A 24,899-nucleotide genomic window follows, 5' to 3' on the forward strand; every position below is an offset into this window, starting at 1 on the left:
ATTCTTTTCATCCATGATTTATATATTTTTTTCAATTGCTTATCACCGAATTCTTCTTTTGTAGTTGTTCTAAGTTATTTTGTTGAGAATGGCATAGTTCTTTCGGTTTTCATTTCCTTTTTTAGTGTTCTGTCTCGTAGGCTACGGTTTTGCGCGAAAAGCTAAACACCACGGGCGCTTCACCGCTTCTTTGTCTTGATGTGAGTTATAAATCAATCATCAATAAAACGTTATTTGGCTTGTAATGTTTAAAAGATTTTAAATCAATTATTGCAACATCTTCCGTAATTATGGCCGCCTCGAAAGGAACCCCTAAAGATGCTCAAGTAATGGCTGCTATTTTAAAAGAAATGGGAGTTGAAGATTTTGAACCAAGAGTTTTGAACCATATGTTGGAATTCGCATACCGTAAGCAAATTTTCCTATTTCTAATTTGTGAGAATTAAAGCCTTGCCAAGTTTTCTTAAATCGCCGGCAAAAAAATTTTTGTACAAGAAATAAAAACACGGAATCTCAGAAGTTCATTTTATCTGATTTATTTAAATGCTCATTAAAATAAAGAGACAATTGTTAATAATCGTACTTGTTTAACCTCTTAGTGCAAAGAAAACTGGAAAAAAGCATAGCATTGAAATGTAGTACAAGCAATCTTTACTAATGAAAAAATTCAAAACCAGTTGAATATCTATTAGAGAGGTGGTGTTGTAGGAAAAAGGTGGGGAGGCAAAGCGACACTGGAAAATAAAATTCGCTGGAATAAATAAATCATCCCTTTTCCTAATGTTTTTGGTAAAGGATTGTTCTAAGAGTTTCATGTGCCTCAGCTGAATATGATATCTCTTTCTAAATTTTAAAAATTATGCTTTAATTTAACCAATGAAACAGTAATCTCTTTTGACAGCGTATCCATAAAAGACTGCAGTATTAACTATGTCTGAACTTCCTAGAGTAACTAAAGTTCATTCCTATGGATGTGTACCTCTTAAAACACCAAAAATCAAGAAAGAACTTATTTCATCATGCCCTACAGACAAAACCAAAGTTGTCCCTCCACATTCAACGATTTTCATGGACGAATATGGACAAATGCCAGATCACTATTATCTGGCACGAAAACCCCCGCTTTCTTTCTTTCAGGTAAAACGGAAGCTAGATTTACAATCGGGTAAATCATCCAATAAATCAAAGATAAAATTGAATATCACTCCAAGAAGAATAGTCAGGACTAGAGGAAAAAGAGGAAGCACTTTTTTAGAAAAACCACGTTATGATACATCTCTGGGCCAACTGACAAAAAAATTTCTAAAACTACTTTCTGACGCTTCTGATGGTACTATTAACTTAAACAGTGCCTGCACCTTACTAGCTGTGCCAAAGAGAAGGCTTTATGACATTACAAATGTTCTGGAAGGTGCTGGTCTGGTACAAAAAATGGCTAGAAACAATATCCAATGGATGGGTCAAGCATCCTCTCCATGTGACAGTGTTTGGATTTCTGACTTAGAAAGAGATATTGGTGTTCTTGATTCAAAGGAAAATAAATTAAATGAGTTAATTTATTGCATGACAAATGAAATTGAAGCCAGCAAGAAATTGGATTACAGATATCATTACATAACTGCTGAGGACTTGAAGAATGTAGAAGAATATGCTGAAAAGACTGCTATTGGGATGCTTAACTACGAGTTTTTAGAATCCTTTGAACGAAAACTTGTTGTTTCTAGTAAAAGTAATGCAGATATCGAAGGACATTTACTGTGCAATGATGGATTTCCTTTTTTTCAGAACATCTTGCATGCAGGAGCAGAATGTAAAGGAAACTCATATGACATTAAAATTAAAAATAGCCAGTTTTTGCATACTGGTGATGCTAGTGAAGCATCAGAGGAAGGATCAAGTTATGGTTCCTTTCTTAATCCAGATGTTGGTACCGATGCTTCTTTTACTGAGGTTTGTGCCAATACAATATGGACTAAAGGCGATACAATTATCAAAAATGCTTTCATTGCTGAAGAAGATGACATTGCGCCAATGGGTAAAAATTTTCTTTTGGAAACTGAAGATCAAGACCTTGACTCTGTAGCATGTTATGTTTTGGGTTCACCTATTGATAACTATTCTTTTTCCCTCGACACAGGGGAAGGTTTGTCTGATTTGTTTGATTGTAATTTTGCTTGTCCATAATAGTTCTTCAACTAATATTCAGTTGGTACCAATGCTTCTTTTACTGATGTTTGTTGTTTGTACAACAAGCTTTCGTTTACTGAGGTGATTACATAGAAGCTTGTTGCTAACATTTTACATTTATGTATAAGCATACCTATGCTTATTTTTTAAACCTATGTGTTTATGTATGTTTGCAGATTCATATTCAAGCGCTTGAGATTACTGTTTCATATTAATAAAAGGCATGCTATTTATTATTGTTTTCTACAATTTTCTCAGATAGTCTAAATGCAAAGAAAGATAGAAATTTTATATATTCTAAAATTTTCCAGTTTCTGACATGGCCTCAATTCCACTGTTGCACGTTTTATGTTCTTCTATTTTAAAAATATTTTTGATGAAAATGTACACATTCTAGTAAGTTGCACAGATAAAATATAAATGTATAATGTTTTTGAAATAAATGCTGTTTTTTGATTTATCTTGAATGCAAATAATAGTGTTAAAAATATTAAATGAAAATATTTGAATTTTCAAAACATGAAAAGCATTTCCAAAGCAAAATAGTTTGCTAAATCCTTATGTATTCATAGTGTTCTTGAATTTTTTTTAAATGCTATTAAATCAGGAAATGAATATGAGAATTTAAAAAATAGTGAGTTTTTCTATAGTTAGCTTTTGATTGAAAGTATTTATTGTATTAAAAACATTTCTTATGTGGTGACAAAAGCTTTATTCTGATATTCACAGCTCTAGAGTAGAGATCCTAAATACGGAGAAATTGGACAACTTCAGAACGGCGGCCATCTTATGTCCAAAGATGCGCACTCCCCGTAGACCGTAATGCATCTTCTGCTCCAAATATCACTGTACATTGTATCGAAAAAAATTGAAGTTAGTTATGATATTATGAAATGCAATGTGCAGACCACAAATATCTGTTTGTTTTCTATCTTTATGAACAAGTTTTTGAGAAAAAAAAAATTCTTTGTAAGCGCTATGACGATACGAAACGATTGGCGCCGGATTGCCAGACTTGGCATTCACTCTGTTTAATGAAAATACGAGGAGAAAAAAATCAGTCTGTTCTTTAAAGATTTCATGTCCTACATTCGGTGGGAAAGCTAACAATTCACACGGTGCAGCATTTCAAGCTGACAACACTTGGACTAAACATGGCAGAGATCGGCGCGCCATTGTCCAATCTCTCCGTATATAGGATCTCTACTTTAGAGTAGACATCCTAAATACGGAGAGATTGGACAACTTTGGAACGGCGGAAATCTTATGTCCAAAGATGCTCAATCCCCGTAAACCGTACTGCATCTTCTGCCCCAAATATCACTGTACATTGTGTCAAAAAAATTAGAAGCTAGTTATGATATTATGAAATGAAATGAACAGATCATAAATACCTGTTTGTTTTCTATCTTTATGAACACATTTTTGAGAAAAATTTTTTTTCTTTGTAAGCACTATGACGATACGAAACAATTGGCGCTGGATTGCCAGACTTTGAACCCACTCTGCTTAATGAAAATTAGTTATGTGCCGGATCATTAAAAAAGTAGATCTGCGGATATGGATCCGGATCATTAGTGTCAAGATCCGCGGATACGGATACAGATCTCAAAATTTTTTGCCCAATTCAACTATCCAAGATTAAAATTTATTACGGAAGGTATTCCCGTCAAAATAATAACCCTGTTTCTTCAAAAAATGTCATCTACGGCGAAAATATAATAAAGACTATGATTTACTCTTTAAAGAAATCTGCGTTAAAAGAGTTAGAAGGAACGGGTCAGCGTTGCATTAATGCTTAAACTGAATGCGAAAAATTATTTCTAGCTTGCTCTGTAGATGTAGGATACAGGAGCAAGAGTGTAAAGCTGCTACTGGATAGGCTAGCAATAATTTTTTGCATTTTATTTCAGCATAAATGCAGCGCTGACCCATTCCATCCAGATTACTCCGACCGACGGAATAACCGTGGCGGAGCACCTTTACAAACAGTAAATGGAGAATTTTGTCTCACTTTTTTGAAGGATGCGGAGAAAAACCAAAATGAAGAATTAACAGAAACCTCAAATCAATAACAAAAACTAATATTAAACTTAAAATTAAAAAAGAAAAAAAAAAGTCTCAGAGGGCCGTTGGCATCTGAAACGATACCTTATAATTTAAATAGGGAATAAAACCTAATTTAAACGGAATTTAAGAGTCTTTTATTCAAATATTTAAGAATTTTTAGAATAGAAAAGATCAGTCAAAAAAGTAACGGATACGGATACAGATCTTTATTTTTCCTCGGATATCCACGGATATGGATATCCGGAACATCACTAATGAAAATACGAGGAGAAGAAAAATCAGCCAATTCGTTAAAGATTTCATGTCCTATATTGGGAAAGCTAGAAATTCACACAGCACAGCATTTTGAGCTGACAACACTTGGACTAAACATGGCGGATAGCAACGCGCCGTTGTCCAATCTCTCCGTATATAGGATCTCTACTCTAGAGCATATAAAGACACCACCTTGTGGTGATTTAAAGAAACAATTACTCAAAGAAATGGCTTGATGCTGTTTGTCCCCCTCCTGGCAATTTCTATCTTTAATCTACTTTGGGGTTGATCCAGGTTTTTATTTTATTATTTTTAGTTCTAAATCTGCATTTTGTGAAAGACAAATACTTTTTCTTTTGGTGAGAAAAAAAAAATCTTTTTGTGACGAAAAAAAAAAAAAAAAACGGGGCAATCTTTTAATAAAAAAAAAATCTGTCATATCGTGTAGAGCATGTTTAGTTGTCACAAAATTAATCTGAAATTCTTTTGGTTGATTTCATTAGAAAGGACTTGAAGAGTGATTTTTTACTAAGTTTAGACATATTTTGGTTGAGCTTAAAAGTGATGAAAGAACTGATCTTACAAATGAAATGCATGGATGGATACAAGGGAGGGGCAGTCATCCCTCCCTTGAGAGACCCTGCAGCTTTTCCAAATTGAAGCTGTGAAACTCAAGTGTAGGCCATATTTGTTGACATTAACCCCTTCCCGCTCACTCCCGTGTCTATGCCGTGCTAGGGTTTCAACCTCCATTTCTCGCTCCCGTGATAGCGCCGTGCTGGGGTGTGCAATATTAACGCGACGAAACTATTAAAACCAATTCAGTTATTTTGCCCGGAATACATTTTATTTCTCTTTATACACTAAATGGCAGCACCAGTCCATTTTAAATGTAATTGCAGAGATGAAGAAAGGAAATTTGGTTCTAACTTACCAGATTGTGACGTTGGCCGCTGTATCTCAAGCTTCGAAATTTACCTCACAAGAAAAATTTACTTATATTACACAAAATATTAATGAAATTAACTTTTAATGTATAAAAGAAGTATTTCTTAAATTTTTGCTGCTTGCTTGTGCTTGCTTGTTGACTTTTCATAAAATTTTAAATTTTTTAAAAATTTCAATCTAAAAAATATTGAAAATGAAAAAATGAATGTACATGTTGTTTATACACTTATTTTTATATCATTTTCTTAAATAAAGAAAATAGACACTTTTATGACAGTTTTCTTGAAAATTATCCGATCGTTAAGGGGTTAAGAAAAGGAATGGGGTTAGAATCTCCCTCCCGGAAAATTTTCGAAATGGAAGCTTCTAAAAGACAATTTTAGACAATCTTTGATTTTTAGAGAAGTTAGGAGGCATTATGAAAAATTTAAGTCTTGAAGACACGATTGTAGACATCTTTGGTTGTATGATTCCTTATTTCCTACTATTTCCCTCCAAAACACCACTTCGGGGTCTGTGTACGGTTTTTTAAGTGGTCTAAACACAATTTTGAAGTTGTTGATTGGGGGACAAACTATGTTGTAACAGAGCCACTTAAAAGCATCTAAAAGACCAAGACTTGAAAGAAATGTGCAAAGAACAGCCTACAGAGTTAATTTTCAAGAAATTTCCCTGTCACACACAGGCTGTGGAACGTTGTGTGAAACTAATAACCTAAGCCAGGATTTCCCAAACTGTGGTCCGCGGACCCCGGGGGTCCGCTCTGTGCTATCCAGCTGAAACGTTAAATATAATTGAGATTGAAGGACGAGTAACAATATTTTAATTCAAAAAGAAAGTTTCAAAAGAAATTTATGAGGAATAAAAAAATTCTTGCTTAAGTACATGCAGGACGCAGCGTCCCCCCCCCCCTGGAACTCTCGGGAGTAAACACAGTACACATTAATTTTGTGTACATGGTGAAGTTCATATAGTTACAAAACTATATTAAGTAAAATGAAAACATTAAGACACATTTTTGCAGCTGGGATATTATACTTCAGATAAAACATTTTTATTCTGAATTGAATTTCAATTAGAATTTCACTTCCATGATAACATAAAATAATAATGTAAGAAATGAAACCAGACAAGGGCTCTGAAAAACATACAGAACAATGAATAAATAAATTTAAAGGGAAAAAAGCGTAAAAATATATTAGAAAAAATAGATTTAAGTGTGTCAAAAATAATTTTTTCGTCCACGGAGTTAGTGATTTTTCCGAAGGGGGTCCGCGGAGGTCTGAAGTTTTGAAACCTCTGACCTAGGCTACATTTAAAGTTTGTGGTGAAACTGCATGTGATGGATATATTCATGCCTAACTTCACAGTAGGAAAGAACTAGAGATGTACCGAGTCGCACTCTGGCCGAGTGCCGAGTTTCAATTATGTTTTAAAAAGAACCACCAACACATACGCAATGAATTTTGAACTCATTGGAATAGTAGTACAGACCTCCATGTCCAAATGATAGTTTTTAAAACAAAATTCTATCTGAAATTTTATTATGGATTATTTAAAAGATTTTGTTTGTGTCAATAATTTTACAAAAGAGTTATTTTTTGGAATTAAAAATAAACAAACAAATAAAAAGTAGGATTTATTAAGTTGGAATTAAAACAAATTATATCAATACTAGAGGACCCGACAGACGTTGTTCTGTTCAAACTTTATAAATTGAAAAGTTAAAAAATTTCAATAAACCATTAAATGTTTGAACTGTTCTTTGAAAAAAAGAAGTAAAAAAAAAATGTTTTAAGCTGCTATGGTGTCGGAATTCGTATATTTATTACATTATCTAAAGCCCACTGAGAAGTTGTTTTATTTACTATTTTTTCTCTCGTACTTGATGTTTTGTTCTTTCAGCCGTACTCAAAAGATAAAAAGTGTCCTCAGGTATTAAGTGTAAAAATCTAACTACCCGTCTAGAACAAACGGGAAATCCCGCTGCAACTTCCCCCATATGAAAAAGAAGAAAACAATCGAAAGGATATCGTTTAGAAAAATTATAAAGTTAAAAATAGTTCTTTGAATAAGATAAAATCACTCATCCCCCCCCCCCTCCCGATGTAAAAAAAACACATTCTTCAACTAAATGACTAAAAACTCTTTAAAAATGAAAAACAATTCTTTGCAATTTGAAGTATTTCGCCAAATAAACAAAAAATAAAATAAATTACATTAACAGTATCTTTAAAATGTAAAGATCGCGCAACTGTATAGTTTATAGCTAAAGTCACCAAGCCACCACGTTACTTTAATCCCGCCGATCAGTGAGAGAAGCCAACTCCGACCGATTAGTGATCCGATCTTTTGAACCAAAACTTTTTAAGCTTCATATATTGCCTAATTTGTTCTTTCTACCAAAGATCAAGATTTTCCACTGCACTGATCTTTTGTGTATCCTGTTGTAATTTATCTGGACGAGAATAAAATTTGTTTCGTCTTTAAATTCCATCATCTTTTTCTTTAATAATGTACTGATTAGTTAAATAATCTTTAAAGTATTCTTGACATTAGTGCCAAAACTCGGATGGATTTGAGCCGAGATACAAATGTTGCTAGGTACGGTACTTTCTGATCATTTGGTTAGGAAAACCTAAAGCACCAATCCGGTCACATGGTTCAACTACGACAACAGAATACACATTTTGCGTAAACCTTGCGGTACTTTACTTTAAAATATATCACGGGACCTAAAATCGTTACTTTTAAGAAATGAAGTAACTCGCTCTCTACGTTTTATATATTCTGAATTGACATATATCACAGTAGGAAATTTCATTACAAAAAGCAGAGCTGGCTTTCTTATTGCCCTTTAGCAACGGGTTAAATATTTATTTCAGTTCTGACTCAACAATAGGTTAAAATAATCATTAATCATTTGGGAGATATAACCATCCAATGTTTAAATTAATTAATAAATTAACAAAAACATTTCCGATTCGATCCATCGTGCTTCGAAACCATGCTTGCCACAACTTAATTACATACAAAAAATTTGATCAAAATCGGTCTAGCCGTTGAAAAGCCTTATGGTGACAAACGTATGCACAGAACATTTTTAAATATTAAGATATATACTTCTAGTCCGCCAAACGTAAATAATTTTTTAAAGCAAATGAAACAACGTTAAAAGCACAAGTGTGCAGGAGCACTGCAGACATGTTTTTCTGCATTACAATGAATGTCTTTTTCAGTGCATAAAATTTGATGAAATGAAGTAAAAAAATCTGACTTTTGTTGTATGTCTTTAAATCCATAAGCTCATATTTTTTGCATTGAAAAAAGCATTCCTTGTAATGCCAAAACACGTGTCTGCAGTGTTCATGCACATTTGTGCTTTTAACGTTGTTGTATTTTTATGCTTCTTATAAATAATTTTGTTTGTGACAAAAATCCATTTAATAATATAAAAATTTCATATTTTCTGTACTTTCCTTTTTTGCCCCATTTTTAATAAATAAGTTTCATTAACTTTTGTGCATTAAAATAAAAGGTTTACTCCATTGAAGCATAACAAACTTCATTATTCTCAAAATTTAAAATTGAATTGTAAATGATTGCAGTATACTATATGCTTGTACTTTTTTATTAATTGTAAAATCTGTTTTGAACAATATTCAGTTTTTTACAACTACTCTGTATTGACCGAGTACCTCAACAAAATTTGGCCGAGTACCGAGTACTCTCTAGAAAGAACTTCCATCATTTGATAACAAGGGACAATATTATTCAAAAAAATAATATTCATAATGCAATTTTTTATTATAAATGAACAATGTTACACTATGATAAATATAATTTTTATATTCAAAATACTGTAGTTGAAAAAATAAATATCGAAACTATCAAAATATCATGATATATATCAGCGAACCCTGGTGGACAGATACTTTTGATTGGCATTTGAACACCTGGTGAAAAAATTAATAGATGTAAAAGAAAATGTCTTGAAAGTCCTTCAGTTTTTCATTCCAATAAGCTCTTGAATGTTTTGTGCCCTAATGTGTAAGAAAACATTTTGTGTTTGTAGTGTTCTTATAAATTTTATTTTTCTTCTGCTGTATCAAGTGCTAACTGTCCGTTCATCAATTTTCTTCCTTAATGGGGTTTTAATATTTTTATCTAATCATTGCCAGATTTGTAACTTAAAATCTCCATTAGTTCTTTTCCTGTCTGAATAGGCGGCTAATGCACTGAAAACGGGGGGGGGGGGGGGGGGGGGGGGGGGGGGGGTGAGGTAAAAGAGGCAGCTCTCTTAAAGCTGACTTAAAAACAAAACTTGTGCCTTAGAATTTTTTCCTCATTATTGAGTAAAACCTGCTCTAAAAAAAATCCATACATGACCTTAAAAATCAAAACAGATGGCCAGAGGTGATTCCTTCCTTCTAATTCAAAGCTGCAATTTAATTTTTATGAAAAAATCACACAAGGAAAATGTAAAATTCATGTGTGTTAAGTCGATTCTTTTAACACGTGAATTAATCATTTCGATCTATCATTAACTTGAATCTTGAACTGAAAGGGGTAAAGCCTCTTTACTTTTGAAAGTGAGAGGGCAGTTGTCCCCCTCCCCCCTTTGTATGAGCCACCTATGCCTGTCTGTATATTTTTATTGCTTAAAATAAATTTGAAATTTGCTGTTATTTTAATATGATCTGCATGTAATTTTGTAATTTAACAATTCTAAATTTCTGATTATATTGGAGTAAGACTGAAATTAGAATGATGAAGAGATGGGACTATTTTCTGTTGTTGTTACCATTACATTTATTTGATAATTCACTCACAAGAATATATTGCTGGATAAGAGTTTAGTAAAGAAAAATGTTTATATTTACTCTTATAAAAAATATGCCTACTGGTAATAACTTTACCTCATAGTTAGACTATCATAAGTCGCATTACTTTGTACGAGAGAAAGAAAAAACATTTGTCTGGTGAAAACAAAGGTAGAGACTCACAAGTTGTTATGGCTCAGAATGGGATTCTACATATGATACAGCAATAACCTGAAAATCACCTTTTTTTGGACCTACATTAGCCTCACCCTGAGGTACAGATATGTCCTTTGTTGTATTTTATACCAAAATGTGCCACAATTGTAAATTCTGTTAAAGTGCCTTCAATGGACTTTCATACTTATTTAATGTATATTTTTGAGATTTAATATTCTTAGAGCAACTTTTTTTTTAACAATGAAAATGTTGCTTTTTGATTTGTTACTTGAAGTCAGTGGTTCAAAAAATACCTTGTTGGCAATCTGACTTCTGATATTTTATGTATTATATTTTTAGATTAAATATAATGTTTTTTGCACTCTTAAAGTTGAAAATTCTATTTTTTCAAATGCTGTTACTCAGTCAACATATAACTAAATAAAACTTTTGCCTTATAGACAATCCTCATGCATTATATTGAGGCTACAATATTGAAAATAAATACATTAAAAATTTAATTGAATTTCAGCATGAGTGTGGCTGAAAATGTAAGACCCATTTTAATTCCGAACAGTCCGCCACAAGTAGATCATCAACAAATAAACTGCTGTAGGTATAAAACCAACATATTTTAGTAATTTGCATCATCTTATACTAAATTAACCTTACCAACGTTTTGGAACTATTCTATACTTTTCTCCAGCTCTTTAAGGGTACGATCCTCTACAATAGTGAAGAATCTAAGGCATTGTTTCTGACAAAAAAAAAGTCCAGGAACTTATTATTCTACAGAATACATTCATGTTTAAATTATGTTAAAATCCCATCTGACCTGTAAAAATTCACTGTAAACGTAAAATACAAGAGCTGAGCTGTGAGTTCTCATTCTAATTAAGGCAGACCTGTATCATTTAGCGGGCAATTGCCACCCCTGGCTTTGATAAATTAACATATTTATTACTAGTTTCACCCACACGGCTTCGCCTGTAGTAGAAAATTAAAAGCTCTTTTGGTTTGCCTGTATATTTACAAATAATGTATGATGAATTTCTCGCCAATTGGCTTGCCCATGTTATGGTTCCACGGCTGATAACTTTGTAATTTACTCGTCCATCTTATGATAATTTTGCTCGCGAAAATGTTCTTAAAATTGGAATAGAAAAGAATAAAATCAAATTTTCGAAAAATTGCTTCGAGGTGCACACTAGGGTGGGCCGAAAAAACTTTTTTTGGAAATCTGTTTTTGGATAGTGCGGAAAAGTTGCTATATGGACCCGTTATTATCCATAAAAAATTTCGCTAAATTTGTTTAATATTTAGCCGGCGCTATTTGACTTTGAAAAACTGAAAAAAGGACTAAAATGCACTTTTTTCAAAAAAAAAAAAAAAAAGGGGGGGGGGAGCAAAAATAAAAGTTTGAAGCTAGTTTCAACAAACATTAGAAGTATCTGTCAGTGCATTAGTTGAAATCCTCAAAGATTTTTATACAATTCGTAGAATATTTAGCTACGCTCCTTTAAGACTGAAACATTGGAAAAATGAAAAAAAAAAAAAAAAAAAAATTAAAAGTAGTTTCGAAATAAGTAAGTACTGAAATGTTACGCAATACGTTACCTAGAAAAAACAGTGAAAATTCAATCAATTTTATGCGACATTTGTACGCCAATTTTAAAAAATGCACACACTCAAATAAAAAATAGTTACATAAGATGCTAATTTTTTAATCTTTGGTTCCAGTAGTTTCTTCGGGATAATAAACGGCGCTCAACTACTTCTATTATTCCTAAGATTATTTTATAGCTATTTTATATATATTTGACAAATAGAGCCCTTGAGTATTAAAAAAATATGAATCCTCTGAAGTCCTTTAAACTGATTAATGAATTGAACGCAAGTATTCTTCTTTAAGAAATGCTGTAATTCTACACTTCCACAGCTGGGAGTTAAGCAATTAAAGGGGTCCTCTCTTGCGTCCAATGTCCACAATGAGTTGCCACTGAGGCATCTTATACTGGAATTTGACGGTTGCACAAAGTGGCCACATTCATATTCTGGAGCTATCGAACAACTTCTTAGAGATTGTAAAAAAATCCGGTGGTCAAATTTGATAAAATTGATTGCAATCTTCTGGTTTTGGACATGGAAGATATAAAAAATTTAAGTATTGAACAACAATATTTGTATAGAATCTGTCTTGCCGTAAAAGATGGTCAGTTGTCCTTCAAGCGTGGCTGACAGTAGCCCAGGCAAACTCAGTCAGTCGTGCGCGATGGCTGACAACTGCAAACCATTTGTTACGCTTGTATATAGGCACTCCAACTCCATCAGAAAATCTTACAATACTTGTAAAGTATGTAATGTTAGTTTATGCTCCAATGTGGTTTGAAATAAAAATAAAACCGAACTGCCAGTACGGCGCCCAACATTTTTGGAAAATGATTTCTCTTGGAAGGCAGTTTCCAGACAACGTTAAGGAGATAATTTTCAAAGTTCTCTCAAGTAATGCATATTTCGCTCATCCTGAACAGCTACTGTTGACAATGTTGTTTGACTCAAGAAAATACATTCGGGAATTAGCTGTTAGGCGCATTCTGAACTCTAGAAATAAGAAGACGAAGAGCTCGGATGGTGTACGATTTTTTGAGCGTCCTAAACTCAATTTTGAAGCCGTTGATTATGTTGATTTAGTTGATTGGGCAAACTGTGTTGTAACAGAACCAACTCTTACAATGCATCTAAAAGACCAACAATGGAAAGAAATGTGCAAGGAACATTCTACAGAGTTTACTTTCGAGAAATTTCCCTGTCACACGCAAGCTGTGAAACGTTGTGTGAAACTAATAACCGAAGCTGCAATAAAAGTTCGTGGTGAAACTGCACGAGATGGATACATTCGTGCAAAACTTCATGCTAGGAAAGAACTTGATAACAAGGGACAATATTATTCCAAAAAATAATATTCATTATGCATGAGGTATTATAAATCAAATTTGAAGATTTCTTTTTTAAAATTTTGTTATCTATATATGTAATTCTAGAAAATGTATGATACATTTGCGTGATAATAATTACTATGATTAATAGTGCTATTTAATTAATAAGTCTATGATTTCGTTTTGTAAAATAATTTTCACATTGGTTTTTAAAGAAATTCAATATTTTTTCATTTTTCTCCAATTTTTGATGTCGGAAAGGAGCGGTTAAATGCTCATTAAAATCAATGAAACATTTTATGGGCTCGAACTGGCTTATTATATAACATTTTCGGTGCATTCCAGCAAAATATTTGGAATTTAGTTTTTTTAAAAAAATTTCGACAAAAATTCATTTTTCTCTTTTTTTACGGTTTTTCAATGTCAAATAGCGCCGGCTAGATATTTTTTAATATCCAAGAAATTTTTTGTGAGTGCTAACTAGCTCACTACGCAACTTTTGCGCGCTATCCAAAAATTGATTTCGAAAAAAAAAATTTTTCGGCTTATTTCGGCCCACCCTAGTGCACACACTCATGCTACATACTAATTCTGTGGCAAAGTACCTGAAAATCGACCGAACGGTTCAGGTGCTATGTGCTTCACAGAGACCCTGGCAGAGAGAAAGAGATTCAAGCAGAGAGACTTTCAGCTTTATTATTAGTAAAGATAAATGTGGATGTGGTTTTTGTTTACTGATTTTATGTACACTGAGTCTATAATCCTGAAAAATTTGAAATGATGGAGCTGCAAAATAATCCAATTGTTTGGTATTAGGCTCATGGCTGAAATTTCACACAGGGTGGCGACAGATCAGGGAGATCAGGGAAATTTATTAATCAGGGAAAAGTCGGGGAAATATCAGGGAATTTCGAAAAAATAACAAAAAAATCAGGAAAAATTGATTTTATGAAGGTTTTTTTTTTTTTTTGCTTTACAAAATTAAGTATCCTAATTCCATACGCATTTTCGGCCAATCATCTATTCGAAAAAAAAAGAAAAAGAAAAAAAGTAAAATTAATGAGGTGCGATTATACACTGCCGCATATTTGTGCATCTTTTTTCCTCAACGTCAAAGTATTGAATTTTGCTTATTAACCACAGGATGAACTTCCCAAGATTGCTTCTTGTCTGTTAGGTTGTTTATTTTACCTAGCTTGAAATTTCCTTTCACACTTTCAATGCGAGGTAAAATAAACAACCATACAGGCAAAGAGGAAGCCTTCATTAATGCTTTAGCTCCTTTGCCTTTATTCCATTGTCTCGAAGTGATTAGCGTACTGTAATCACGATTTCAAGAAGAAATCTTTGGTTTTTTAATTAATACTGATAAAAGCTTAAAAGTTATTACTTCTTCGTTTTTTAAATTTAATTGCTAAAATTGAATTTTCAATCAAAAAACTTTGTTTTGTACCGTTATACTATTTGCTGTCGCCGCAGATTATATAAGGGTTTTCTTTTCTTCAGACTTAAATGATTCTTTTATTTTATAACCAAGTTGTATTTGCAAGGTATATTTGCAAGGTTCAGTCATTAGTCAGCAGACAAAGTTACTGATCTGGGGGTCCTAATAAGTCAGGATTTAAAGTTTAGCCAACAGTGCAGCATTGCTAGCAACAAAGCCAATAAGATGCTTGGGTTTATCAATAGATCTATTTCAAATAAATCTAAAGAAGTTCTTCTGCCCTTATATAGAAGTTTGGTAAGACCCCATTTGGAGTATGCTGTTCAGTTTTGGTCTCCTGATCTTAAGAAAGACATTTAATGTATTGGAAAGGGTTCAAAGGCGGGCTACAAGGCTAATAAGTGGACTTTCCCACTTAGATTATGCTTCCAGGCTTAGAAGACTAAAAATGTACAGTCTTGAGCAAAGAAGAGACCGAGGGGACATGATTCAGCTGTTTAAATTTATTAAAACGAAAGATGTTTTGGGGCTAAAGTTTAGCACTGAAAACAGGACTAGGGGTCATTGTTTTAAGCTATTTAAATCTCAGGCTAACATGGATACTAGGAAAAATTATTATTTTAGCCGGGTAGTGGAACCTTGGAACAGCTTACCGGAAGAGGTGGTAATGAGCAAAGGAGTAGACAGTTTTAAGAGGGCCATTGATCTTCACTGGGGATTGTAAATTGACTAGGAACCAGTCTAGCTGGGCCCAGAGCATGTTGCTGGTCGTCACTTTTTTTTTTGTATTTGTATTCTTCTTTTATATATTTTGAACTAATTGCTTTTTTTTCTGTTTTTTTTCCCTTGCATTTCAAAGTTGTTTGATACAAAAGCAATCTAAGATTTTTTTCGTTACATACTTAAATCATTTGAAATAGAGTTAACTTGTATACTTAAGTAAATATCTTTATTTTTTATTGTTAAAATGCTGTATTCATTCATTAAAACCTATGTTCTTGATTAGAGAAAAGCTCTCTATGAATGGATGTCAAAAGGTTTCATCTGTTTTGCATAAATATGTCAGTTATATAAGAACAACTACATTACTTCTATTATTTCACTATTACTTGTTATTCTTGCAACAATTATTATACTGTTTGAAAATTTAGTTCAAAATAATTTCAATTACTTTTCAGTTCTATCATAAATATACATATGTTTTTAAGAGTGATTTTAATAGTTTCTAAAAATTCTTATGCTAAGTGGTTTCTGGAAGTAAAGTATCTTTCCATTGTAGAGAAATTTAATATACTGTTTTGTAGTTCCCCCCCCCCCCAAAAAAAAAAAACTTGATATTTTTTTTTTGCCATTTTGTTAAAAAAGTAGCATCTTTTTTAAAATATATCTTTAGTTCATCAACTTTAAACAACTTTAAACGTTTAAAATACTGCATTTTAAACAAACGTACAATGGATTTCAAGTAGAGCAAAGAAAGGAAATGGATTTCAAGTAGAGCAAAGAAAGGAAACCATTACCATTGGTAACATAAATCAGGGAAATTTGGTGAACTTAATCAGGGAAAAGTCAGGGAACTTTTTTTCACAATTCCTGTCGCCACCCTGTCACAGGTTCGGTACTGGCTAGTCAAAGATCTGTGTTTGCTAGTAAAGACTGGTGCATGTTAAGTCTGTGGTCAATCGTCATCATAAGTCTTCCAAGTTCTCTCTTGAGGTACTAGTTATCTGGCATTGTTCTGTTCATGGTCTGTCCTATTTGATCTAAGTCAGACAGAATGCTGTTGAATTTGTCGAATAAGTGGGGCCATTTTAAGGCTCAGCCGAATGGAAATTGTTAGTGAAAAGGATAAAACATGCTCTTGTTGGGTATATCTGCAAAAATGTAAAAGTTAATGTAAATTAATAATTTCATTGTTGGAATTTTATTACATTCACCAAGTTAGGCAGTAATCGGTCCATACTGACCATGCAAATTTCTAAATTTTCCAATTTTTTCTTTTTTTTTTTTCTTTTTCATTCATGACTTGATCTCTTTGTTTTCTCTACATTCCAAAAGCAAAAAAAAAAAAAAAATAAAATAAAGTCTTGGCTTTGAACTGAACACATTTCGTGACAATCAAATACAGAGTAGACATTGCTTAATGTGATCATTAAGTGTGAACAAAAGAAGATTAACTATTCGCTGTTTCGAGTATACAAAGTCTTGCAGTCCAGTACAAAAATGAAGAATCTTTAGGAGGGGAGAGCATTTTGAAAAAAGATGAATCGTGAGCATTCCGGAGTGCAGAGCAGTGGACGTGGTGCCCGCCATTCTTGTCGACTCCTTCCCCACACAAAATACAGTTATGAGAGTCCAGCATTCTAAATTGGTGTAGATGATCCTGAAGGCGGTCAAGTCTTGTCAGCAGGCGGAAGGAAGAACTCTAGGTAGGTTCTTGGGAATACAAGATGACAAAAGGCTCTCCCAAGATTTGGCAAAACTTTTTTCCCTACTAGAGCTTGTGCCATGCTCGCAAATTGTTTCACCTGCGCTCATATTTCTAGAAATTCCTGTGGATACTTGAATGTTTCATGACCATAGCATTTTTTCCATTAAGACATTCAAATGAAACTTAATACATGATATTTATGATAAATTAAAATTTCTTTACTAAACAGGAATTTCTTTTGTGCTGTGACGAGTGTGACAAAATTTAACGGATGTGACGCTTTGCAAACCCGCTACTTGGATGAGCAGTTTCTAAAAGAATAGTAATCAGTACAGATAACAAACTTGACAATAGTAAATATAAATTAATGAGGGAAAAAAAGCTAGTACTGGGTGTACATTTAGTTTAGCAGGTCTTTAATGGCCGCTAACAAAATTCAGTCAAGTGCAGCTTTTTTTTGGAAATTACAATTTCTTTTTTTAAATATCACTTTTTATGGGGAAAATCAACAGGGTCTCCACTAGCTTGCATATATCTTTACATATTTTTTTCTTTTTAAAGTTAATATATATATAACAGTACTAATAATGTAATGCTTTGTACTACATTGCATTTGGTGTTTAGTGAAAAGAAAAATAAAAGCTACATCAGGTGTTAATATAATCTGATTGGGAGTAAGATAGCATTTGAGTTTCAGTGATAGCTATATTTTACAATGTAAACTTTGCAATTTGTTCTGCTTAAACATTATCAGAGCTGCTTTCCCAAAAGTTGTCACTTCCTGAACTTCATTAATTCTAATTGCAGCTTCAATATGCAGATCAATTTTTGTCATCTTCACTGCGCAATTAAATAAGCAGTTTGAACAGCAGTTTGATTTGATTTAGCTCAATTTGACAATGTAGACTGCATTTTTTAAACTACAATGCTAATTTGTTAAGAAATAGAAGGGTTTCATTTTCTATTTCATTTAGAAAGTTTATAAAAGCTTTTTTAAATGCTGTCACACCTGTCCCAATAGTTTTGTCAAACCCGTCACAGACATTGGACACACCAATCACACCAAATTTTCCCAGAGAATAAATATTTGATCAAATTTAAACATTGTACTCTTTTTCAAACCTGCTAACATTAGAACTTTGGAAAGTTTCATATTTTTCCATGGATGAATGCATTTAATATGGTAACTTAAGCATCTTTTTTATGACAGTTTTTAAAGACAGAAAATTTGAATGGAATCTTTATCATTCATATGAATTGAGTGGTAAAAAGCAATTGTTGTAGATAATAAGCTGGACTGATCAGCATTTTCTTTTTTTCAAATAGATATTTTTAGTTATTTATATCTTTATTATGATTAATTATGCATCTCAGAGGAAAGAATTATGTATCAAAACCAGAAAATATTTTTGTTTTTGGGATGCAAGTTGAGTTTCTAAGTTAAGTTGCCTACACCCTGATTTTGTAGTTTAGATTTGCAAATCACGTTAAGAATTATTTGTTCGAAGGCTCTGATAAATTACGTGTTACAAGTTTACATCATCACAGTTTGTCATTTCTCACTTAATGTTGTATGAAGAAGTAACATAGGATATTGGATGGTCTAGAGAGCTATGAAGGGCACTTCACTCTATATTTGGGTAACTTAATGTTTTGGAATTGTAGCTTTAAAACTGCAGTATTAGTCTAGTTTTGTGAATGTTTGGAAAGCGGGGAGAAGGCTCGAGCCATGCCATTTCTAATTTTTCCAGTTGAGGGGGAGAAAAGTGTAAACTTAAATGCAATGTAAACTTTATCAGACAACAACCAAAACCTTAGTTTGCTTATATGTAAATACATTCTTTTTTCAAAACCGGGGAGTGGGGCGATTGGGTTTTCTTTCTAAGAAAAAGTTCCGAAATTGGAGTCTTACTACAGTATGGGACACCTAACCGGAATGCTTGAAACCATAATCTTCCAGGAATTCAGATTCTGATTCGAAATATAGGAAAACTCTCCTGGCATGTGGTATTTTAGTTTTTCCTGGTTTCGCTACTGCTTACACTTAATTTTATTTTTTTTTCATTAGTCTTAATGAAAATATACTTCACATTATGCTAAAACAAAAGTCTGAGATTATTTTAGCGACTTATAGTCCGCGGATGTTGCTTTTTATTATTATGCTATGTGTCGATCCATACAATAAATAAATCATATTTTTACTAAAAGCAATTTTGCTATACTGGGTAATCCGTTTTAACCTGCAAGACCTCTGTTTTCGCAACCGTTAGTCCTTGATGCATAGTTCCAATTGCAAAAATGTTCAAAATCAGATGCCGAGTTAAGATGTTGAAAGTTTGAAGCAAAAATAAAAAGTCAAAAATACAAAATATAACTTTTTGTACAGGCCCTAGGTCCCCTTACTTATATTTAGGAAAATTTTCTCCATTAAAAAATCATTCCAACAAAAAAAGTTTGACATTAGTACATTTAATGTTCACCAAGCTATGAAACGCAGCGTTTCGTGACTTGGACCACTTTACACTCCCCATCAATCACACTTTTGGAGAAAAATATAGTGGTTAGCAAGGGTTTGAAATTATGTGTGCATATAGTGTGATTTTTCAAATAGTTTGAGATTTTGTAGTGTGTTTTTGCATATCATGGCATAATATTTGCATTTATTTTGTAATAGTAATAAAAAATATAAATACTTAGTTTTTTTATTTCAACATCCTGACATTCCTCTGAAAGGCCAATAAGTTCTAATCTCATATTTTGTATGGTCCCTCAAAACTTTTAAACTCTAATATCTCCTTGAGTTTTGGTCGCACAAGTGTCAAATTTTTTGTGTAAGTAATATTTTTCAATTTAGATTATTTCCCTAAATATAAGTTAGGGGACCTAGGGCCTGTATAAAAAGTTAAATTTTGTATTTTTTGATTTATTTTTATTTTCACTTCAAACTTTCAGTGTCTTAACTCTGCATCTGATTTTGAACACTTTTGCAATTGGAAGTATTCATCTAGGACTAACGGTTGCAAAGTTGAGGTCTTGCAGGTCAAAACTGAACATCCTGTATTGGCTTTGTATTGCTTCTTTATGAGAAGAAAAAAAAACAATTATCTTTATCCTCGAAAGTGGATGTTAAAAGATTGGTGCACAATTACAGTAAAACGCTTATTTATGCATAACAGGTTGCATCGAAAAAAAATTTAAATATTAAGGGGAAAAGTTCTGGGTTTTGAGATTCCAAAATTGGGATCTCCTGCTGTAACATAAATTTAGGCCACCTTTGAGATTAGGGGAGGTGTAAGAGTGTTGGAGGTTCACTTCTGCAAATTTTTCGAAATGAAAGTCTTGCAATAACACTTTTAAGTTTCTTTTGTAGTAATTAGGGTTTGATTAATCACCCCGGATTTTTTTTTTTTTTTTTGAAATTAAAACATTTGAAACATTTAGGCAATTTTTGATAACAAAGCTGCCACTGCTTGTAATTAGACAGAGTTGAGCACATTGGTTCGCTTTTCTAAGTCTAATTTTATGTCTCACCAGCAAGTTAAATCTGCAGTTTAATTTTTTTTTTTGTATAGTAGACCAACGTAGTCCTAGCCTGGGGTACGTTGGTGCACTTTACAAAGTTTTAATGACACAAGTGTAGTCACAAGAAGGCACTTAACTCCTCCCTTGTCACGTGGTATCCGATGATTCTATTTCGATGTTTTCAGCAGAAGGCATATTCGATTCATAGCATTTTGCTGTAAAAGTAGCAGTTTTTAAAATGTAAGAATAACTAAAATGACAACAGACAAATGAAGCAAGTGATGTAAAGGACACTATGACTTTTTTACACACGCCCAAGTTAAGGATGTCTGGTTGTCTCCTTTAGAAGTGGGTGGATTGCATATTGGTCACCCCCAAGTGAAATAGAACTCTGCATTCAACAGGGTTCGTACGGGTCATGGAAATCCTGGAAAGTCATGGAAAAAGAATAAGCAAATTTCAGACCTGGAAAAGTCATGGAAAATTGAAATTTTCATTCAAAGTCATGAAAACTTATTTAAAGTCATGGAAAAATATCCTGGGCAAAAAGAAAGTAACAGTAGATAAAACAGCATTAGAAATCTTGAGTGATTCAACAGTATTGCACATAAAAGCTATTAAAGCTGAAAATTTAAACGATTCCAAAAATAAATCTGAGTTTTTTAAATCTCATTGCATCCACTTCTATAGCAGCCGCACATCTTTTTTTTTTTTTCGCAATGAGATTTTACTGCTTGGACATCACTCATTTTGAATTTACCATTATTTTCAACACTTCATATATTTTATGTTCTGTACTAACGATCTTGCACGGTCTTGATTTTGCCGTGCCCACTCAAAAAACACAAGCCAATTGCGTCCAAGTTCCTTTCCATCACTCGTAAAAACTTTATTATTAAATTTTTGCTTGTTTATCTCAATTTGTCGAAGGTTTTAGAAAATTAAGATCTTAATTCAGGCGACAGAACACAGAAAAAGGGGACCTGAACACTCTAAAAAAGAGTAGTGCCCAACAAGCGACCCGTAAAACTAATTCATGTGTCCCCCTGCTATGCTCAATGTCGGGAATCAAACACTATGTTCTGGAAATTCTGAATCTCTTAATTTATATGCATTTGAAAATGCGCAAATTAGTAAACAAGTACAAGAATCAGAAGATCTATTCACTACTAAATGTTTTTTTTTAATATAAATATCTGGTTTAGAAACATAAATTTACTAAAGAATGTGACTTTATACTTTAAAGCACCAAAATACTGTCAAGTTATGTAGATAATTAAATACACTCTTAACACTAAAAGGCAACTTTTGAAGCTAATTTATTGAAACTTAGTAATGACTCATTCAACCTTTTCCCATTTATTACCATTCTGCCCGTTAATTTTAAAAAAAACCAATATTAGACATTCAAGCATCGTTACATTCCATTACTGTCTTTTTGCTTTACTTAAATTTATAAGATGAAGACAAATAAGAATAGTTTAATTTTTTAGGTGTACACTCACACATATTTTTTCAATCATAAGTAAGTGCTTCGATGAGGTAGTGGCATTCAGGTAGCAGTTTTGCTAATTCTCATTTCCAAAAAAAAAAAGGCGAGTTTGGTATTAAATAGTACTATTCTCTTCATGTAACAAGGTCATGAAAATTTTTATGAAGTCATGAAAAAGTTTTGGAAAAGTCATGGAATTTTTTCATCCAAATAGAGTATGAACCCTGATTCAAGGGGACGTGGCGCAGTGCCTTCTCGTAAAAAGCGAACAATACATAATTATAAGTACAATTTTAATGACGAATTTATCCAATATTGTTACTAACTTCTGTCATAGGCGGATTTAGGCCGAAAATTTTGGGGGTGCAACAATAACAGGGATCTGGGGGGGTGGACAAGGCAGTGGCGAAATCAGAAAATAATTTTAGGGAGGGGCGCACTTTTAGGTCTAAAGAACGCGATATAAACCATATTTAGCAACATAAGGGGATCGGCAATGCTTAACATTTCAAACTGCAAAAAAAAGTCTTAAACGAAAGTCGATATTGTTAGATAGCATGTTGTTAGATTTGATTAACAATGGCGAACCCAGTTTCTAGTTTGGAAGGGGATTCACGCCGCAGAAAAAAATTGCAATAGTAATTTTGAAAAACGCAGTCTTACAGTTCCAGTTCTTAGTTATTTTCGGGGCAAGAAAGGTACGTGGGGCTCCAAGGCTTTTTTTAGAAGTTTAAGACTTATAAATGTGATTATAGTCCATATTTATAGTTTGTGTTAGGAATGAGACTCATGGACTGTCTCCAATCGAGTTTTTGAAAAACTGATAGAAATACCCCCCCCCCCCCCACACACACACTACCTCTTTAGTTTTTCATAATTAAAGTTTCAAAACGCTATGATGGACAATTTCTCCCCTGGAGCTCTCCCCTGGAAAATTTTCGGAATTGAAGTCCTAAGAATGAAGTTCTTATGCCATACTCCATGGTATTAAAAAAAAGGATTTCGAGGGTTATACTGTCTCAAAAGATTCTCCCACTTAAATATTACGAAATAGTAGTTTTCAAAACCAAAATATTAACAATCTTTGATGATATTAGAAAAGAGGCCCTTGTTCGAATATTTTCCAAAATTGAAGTCTGAAACACATGTGTAAGACCATATTTGGTAACGTTGGGACACTACAGTTTTTCAAAAACGAAGCTCCAAAAACGCAATTGTAAAGTATTTTCGATGTTTTCAGGTGATTAGAGGATCTTCTTTGGAAATTTTGCGAAAGTGAAGCCCAAGAAACAAAAATTGAGATACTCTGTAATAACTTTGGCTGGAGAGAAGACTTCGGAGAAGAAAAATTTTGAGGACTAATAGAAAAAAAAGGGGTGGGGGTGGGATCGGAGAGATATGAAAGAAAGAGGATTGTGCGAGGAGGGGGGGAGGAGGAGGTACACAATTCGCCACCAATAATCTGAAGCTGTTGAAAAACTTAAATGTCAATATTTCCTTTTGAAAGAGAAATTAGGATTTTTTCTCAGCATTCTTTTTTTCTTAAAAGAACTGCTTTTTCCCAAAATAAGATCTTTTCTTCTCTTCAGTAATTAAAAATACTTTTTAAAAACATCAACTCAGCATTTTGTGTGGAGGGTCACCAGTCTTGTGCCCCCTCCCCCCTGTATGCACCACTGCAGCAAAATGTCTGGAAGTCCTCCTTCAAAAATTTTTGAAAATTTACCTTAAAAATGTTAGATTTTAGTTGATTTCAGAATAGATTTTTTTGATAAAGTTTGTTGCAATAGTCATGGTTTTTTTTTGGACTTGATTAGCCATACTTGTTTCAAAATAGAAGACTTGGTATTGATGTACGAATAAATGCCCAGTTAGAGAACATGCAATTATTCTATGCAATAAACAACACTGAACAATAAATTGTTTGAGAAATGTCTTTATTTGCATGAAATTATGAATTACTTTTTTTTTTTTTCAAATGGATAAAATTACTTTAATTCTTAATATGAGCACGATTCTGTGTTTCTCGCCCTAGTGACCTGTGGTGATACACGGGATTTAAATAAATTTACTAATATAGCCAGAGCTGCCAACTACTACGAAAAAATCGCAGTAGCCCAAAAAAAAAAATCACAAACTGCATGAAAACTAAATCGGTAAGTTCAGAAAATCAAACTTCTAGACGTGTGCTGCCGGTTTAGTTTTCATGCAGTTTATGGGTTCTTCTACAAAAAAGCGGAAAAACTGCCAAATATATCGTGAAGAATATAAAAGCACTTGGCCATCCTTCATTTCATCTTTAAAGACGGTTTATGTAAGATGTACTATTTGCAATAGCGATCTTTCAATTGAAAATGGTGGTCGTGATGTTACTTCAAAAAGACATGCCGACCGGGTGAAGGTACAGCTAATAATCAAGAATTTATCATCTTAAAATATTCAGTATAAAATCTTTTATTCTGTATTAATATTTTCGGTATTATATTTGAAATTCATTAAGTATCATGTTTTTCTTCATTATAGTGTTGACAATTTATCACTGTTTGATTCTGAAGCTGCGACCCCCCCCCCCCCCCCCCGCCGCAAAATGCAGCTACGATTTTTGGATTTTCAAAGGTTGGCAGCTAGCTCTGAGTAT

The 24,899-nt window shown here is 33.1% G+C and overlaps 2 protein-coding genes across 2 annotated transcripts in view; both read left to right on the forward strand.

Moving 5' to 3' along the window:
- Positions 1-140: 140 nt before the first annotated feature.
- The window catches only part of LOC129221880 (transcription initiation factor TFIID subunit 9-like), a 50,150-nt gene continuing 25,391 nt past the window's right edge, over positions 141-24,899 (forward strand). Inside the window, exon 1 of the mRNA XM_054856248.1 lies at positions 141-408. Within this exon, the coding sequence (XP_054712223.1) occupies positions 291-408 (118 nt within the window). The 5' untranslated portion in view covers positions 141-290. The remainder of the gene's footprint in view (positions 409-24,899) is intronic.
- Positions 776-2,516, forward strand: LOC129221879 (transcription factor E2F2-like). Its single transcript, XM_054856247.1, has one exon. It carries the CDS (start codon positions 931-933, stop codon positions 2,182-2,184), a length of 1,254 nt encoding a protein of 417 aa, XP_054712222.1. The 5' UTR covers positions 776-930; the 3' UTR covers positions 2,185-2,516.

Source organism: Uloborus diversus, chromosome 5 (assembly GCF_026930045.1).
Source record: "Uloborus diversus isolate 005 chromosome 5, Udiv.v.3.1, whole genome shotgun sequence".
NCBI lineage: Eukaryota > Metazoa > Arthropoda > Arachnida > Araneae > Uloboridae > Uloborus > Uloborus diversus.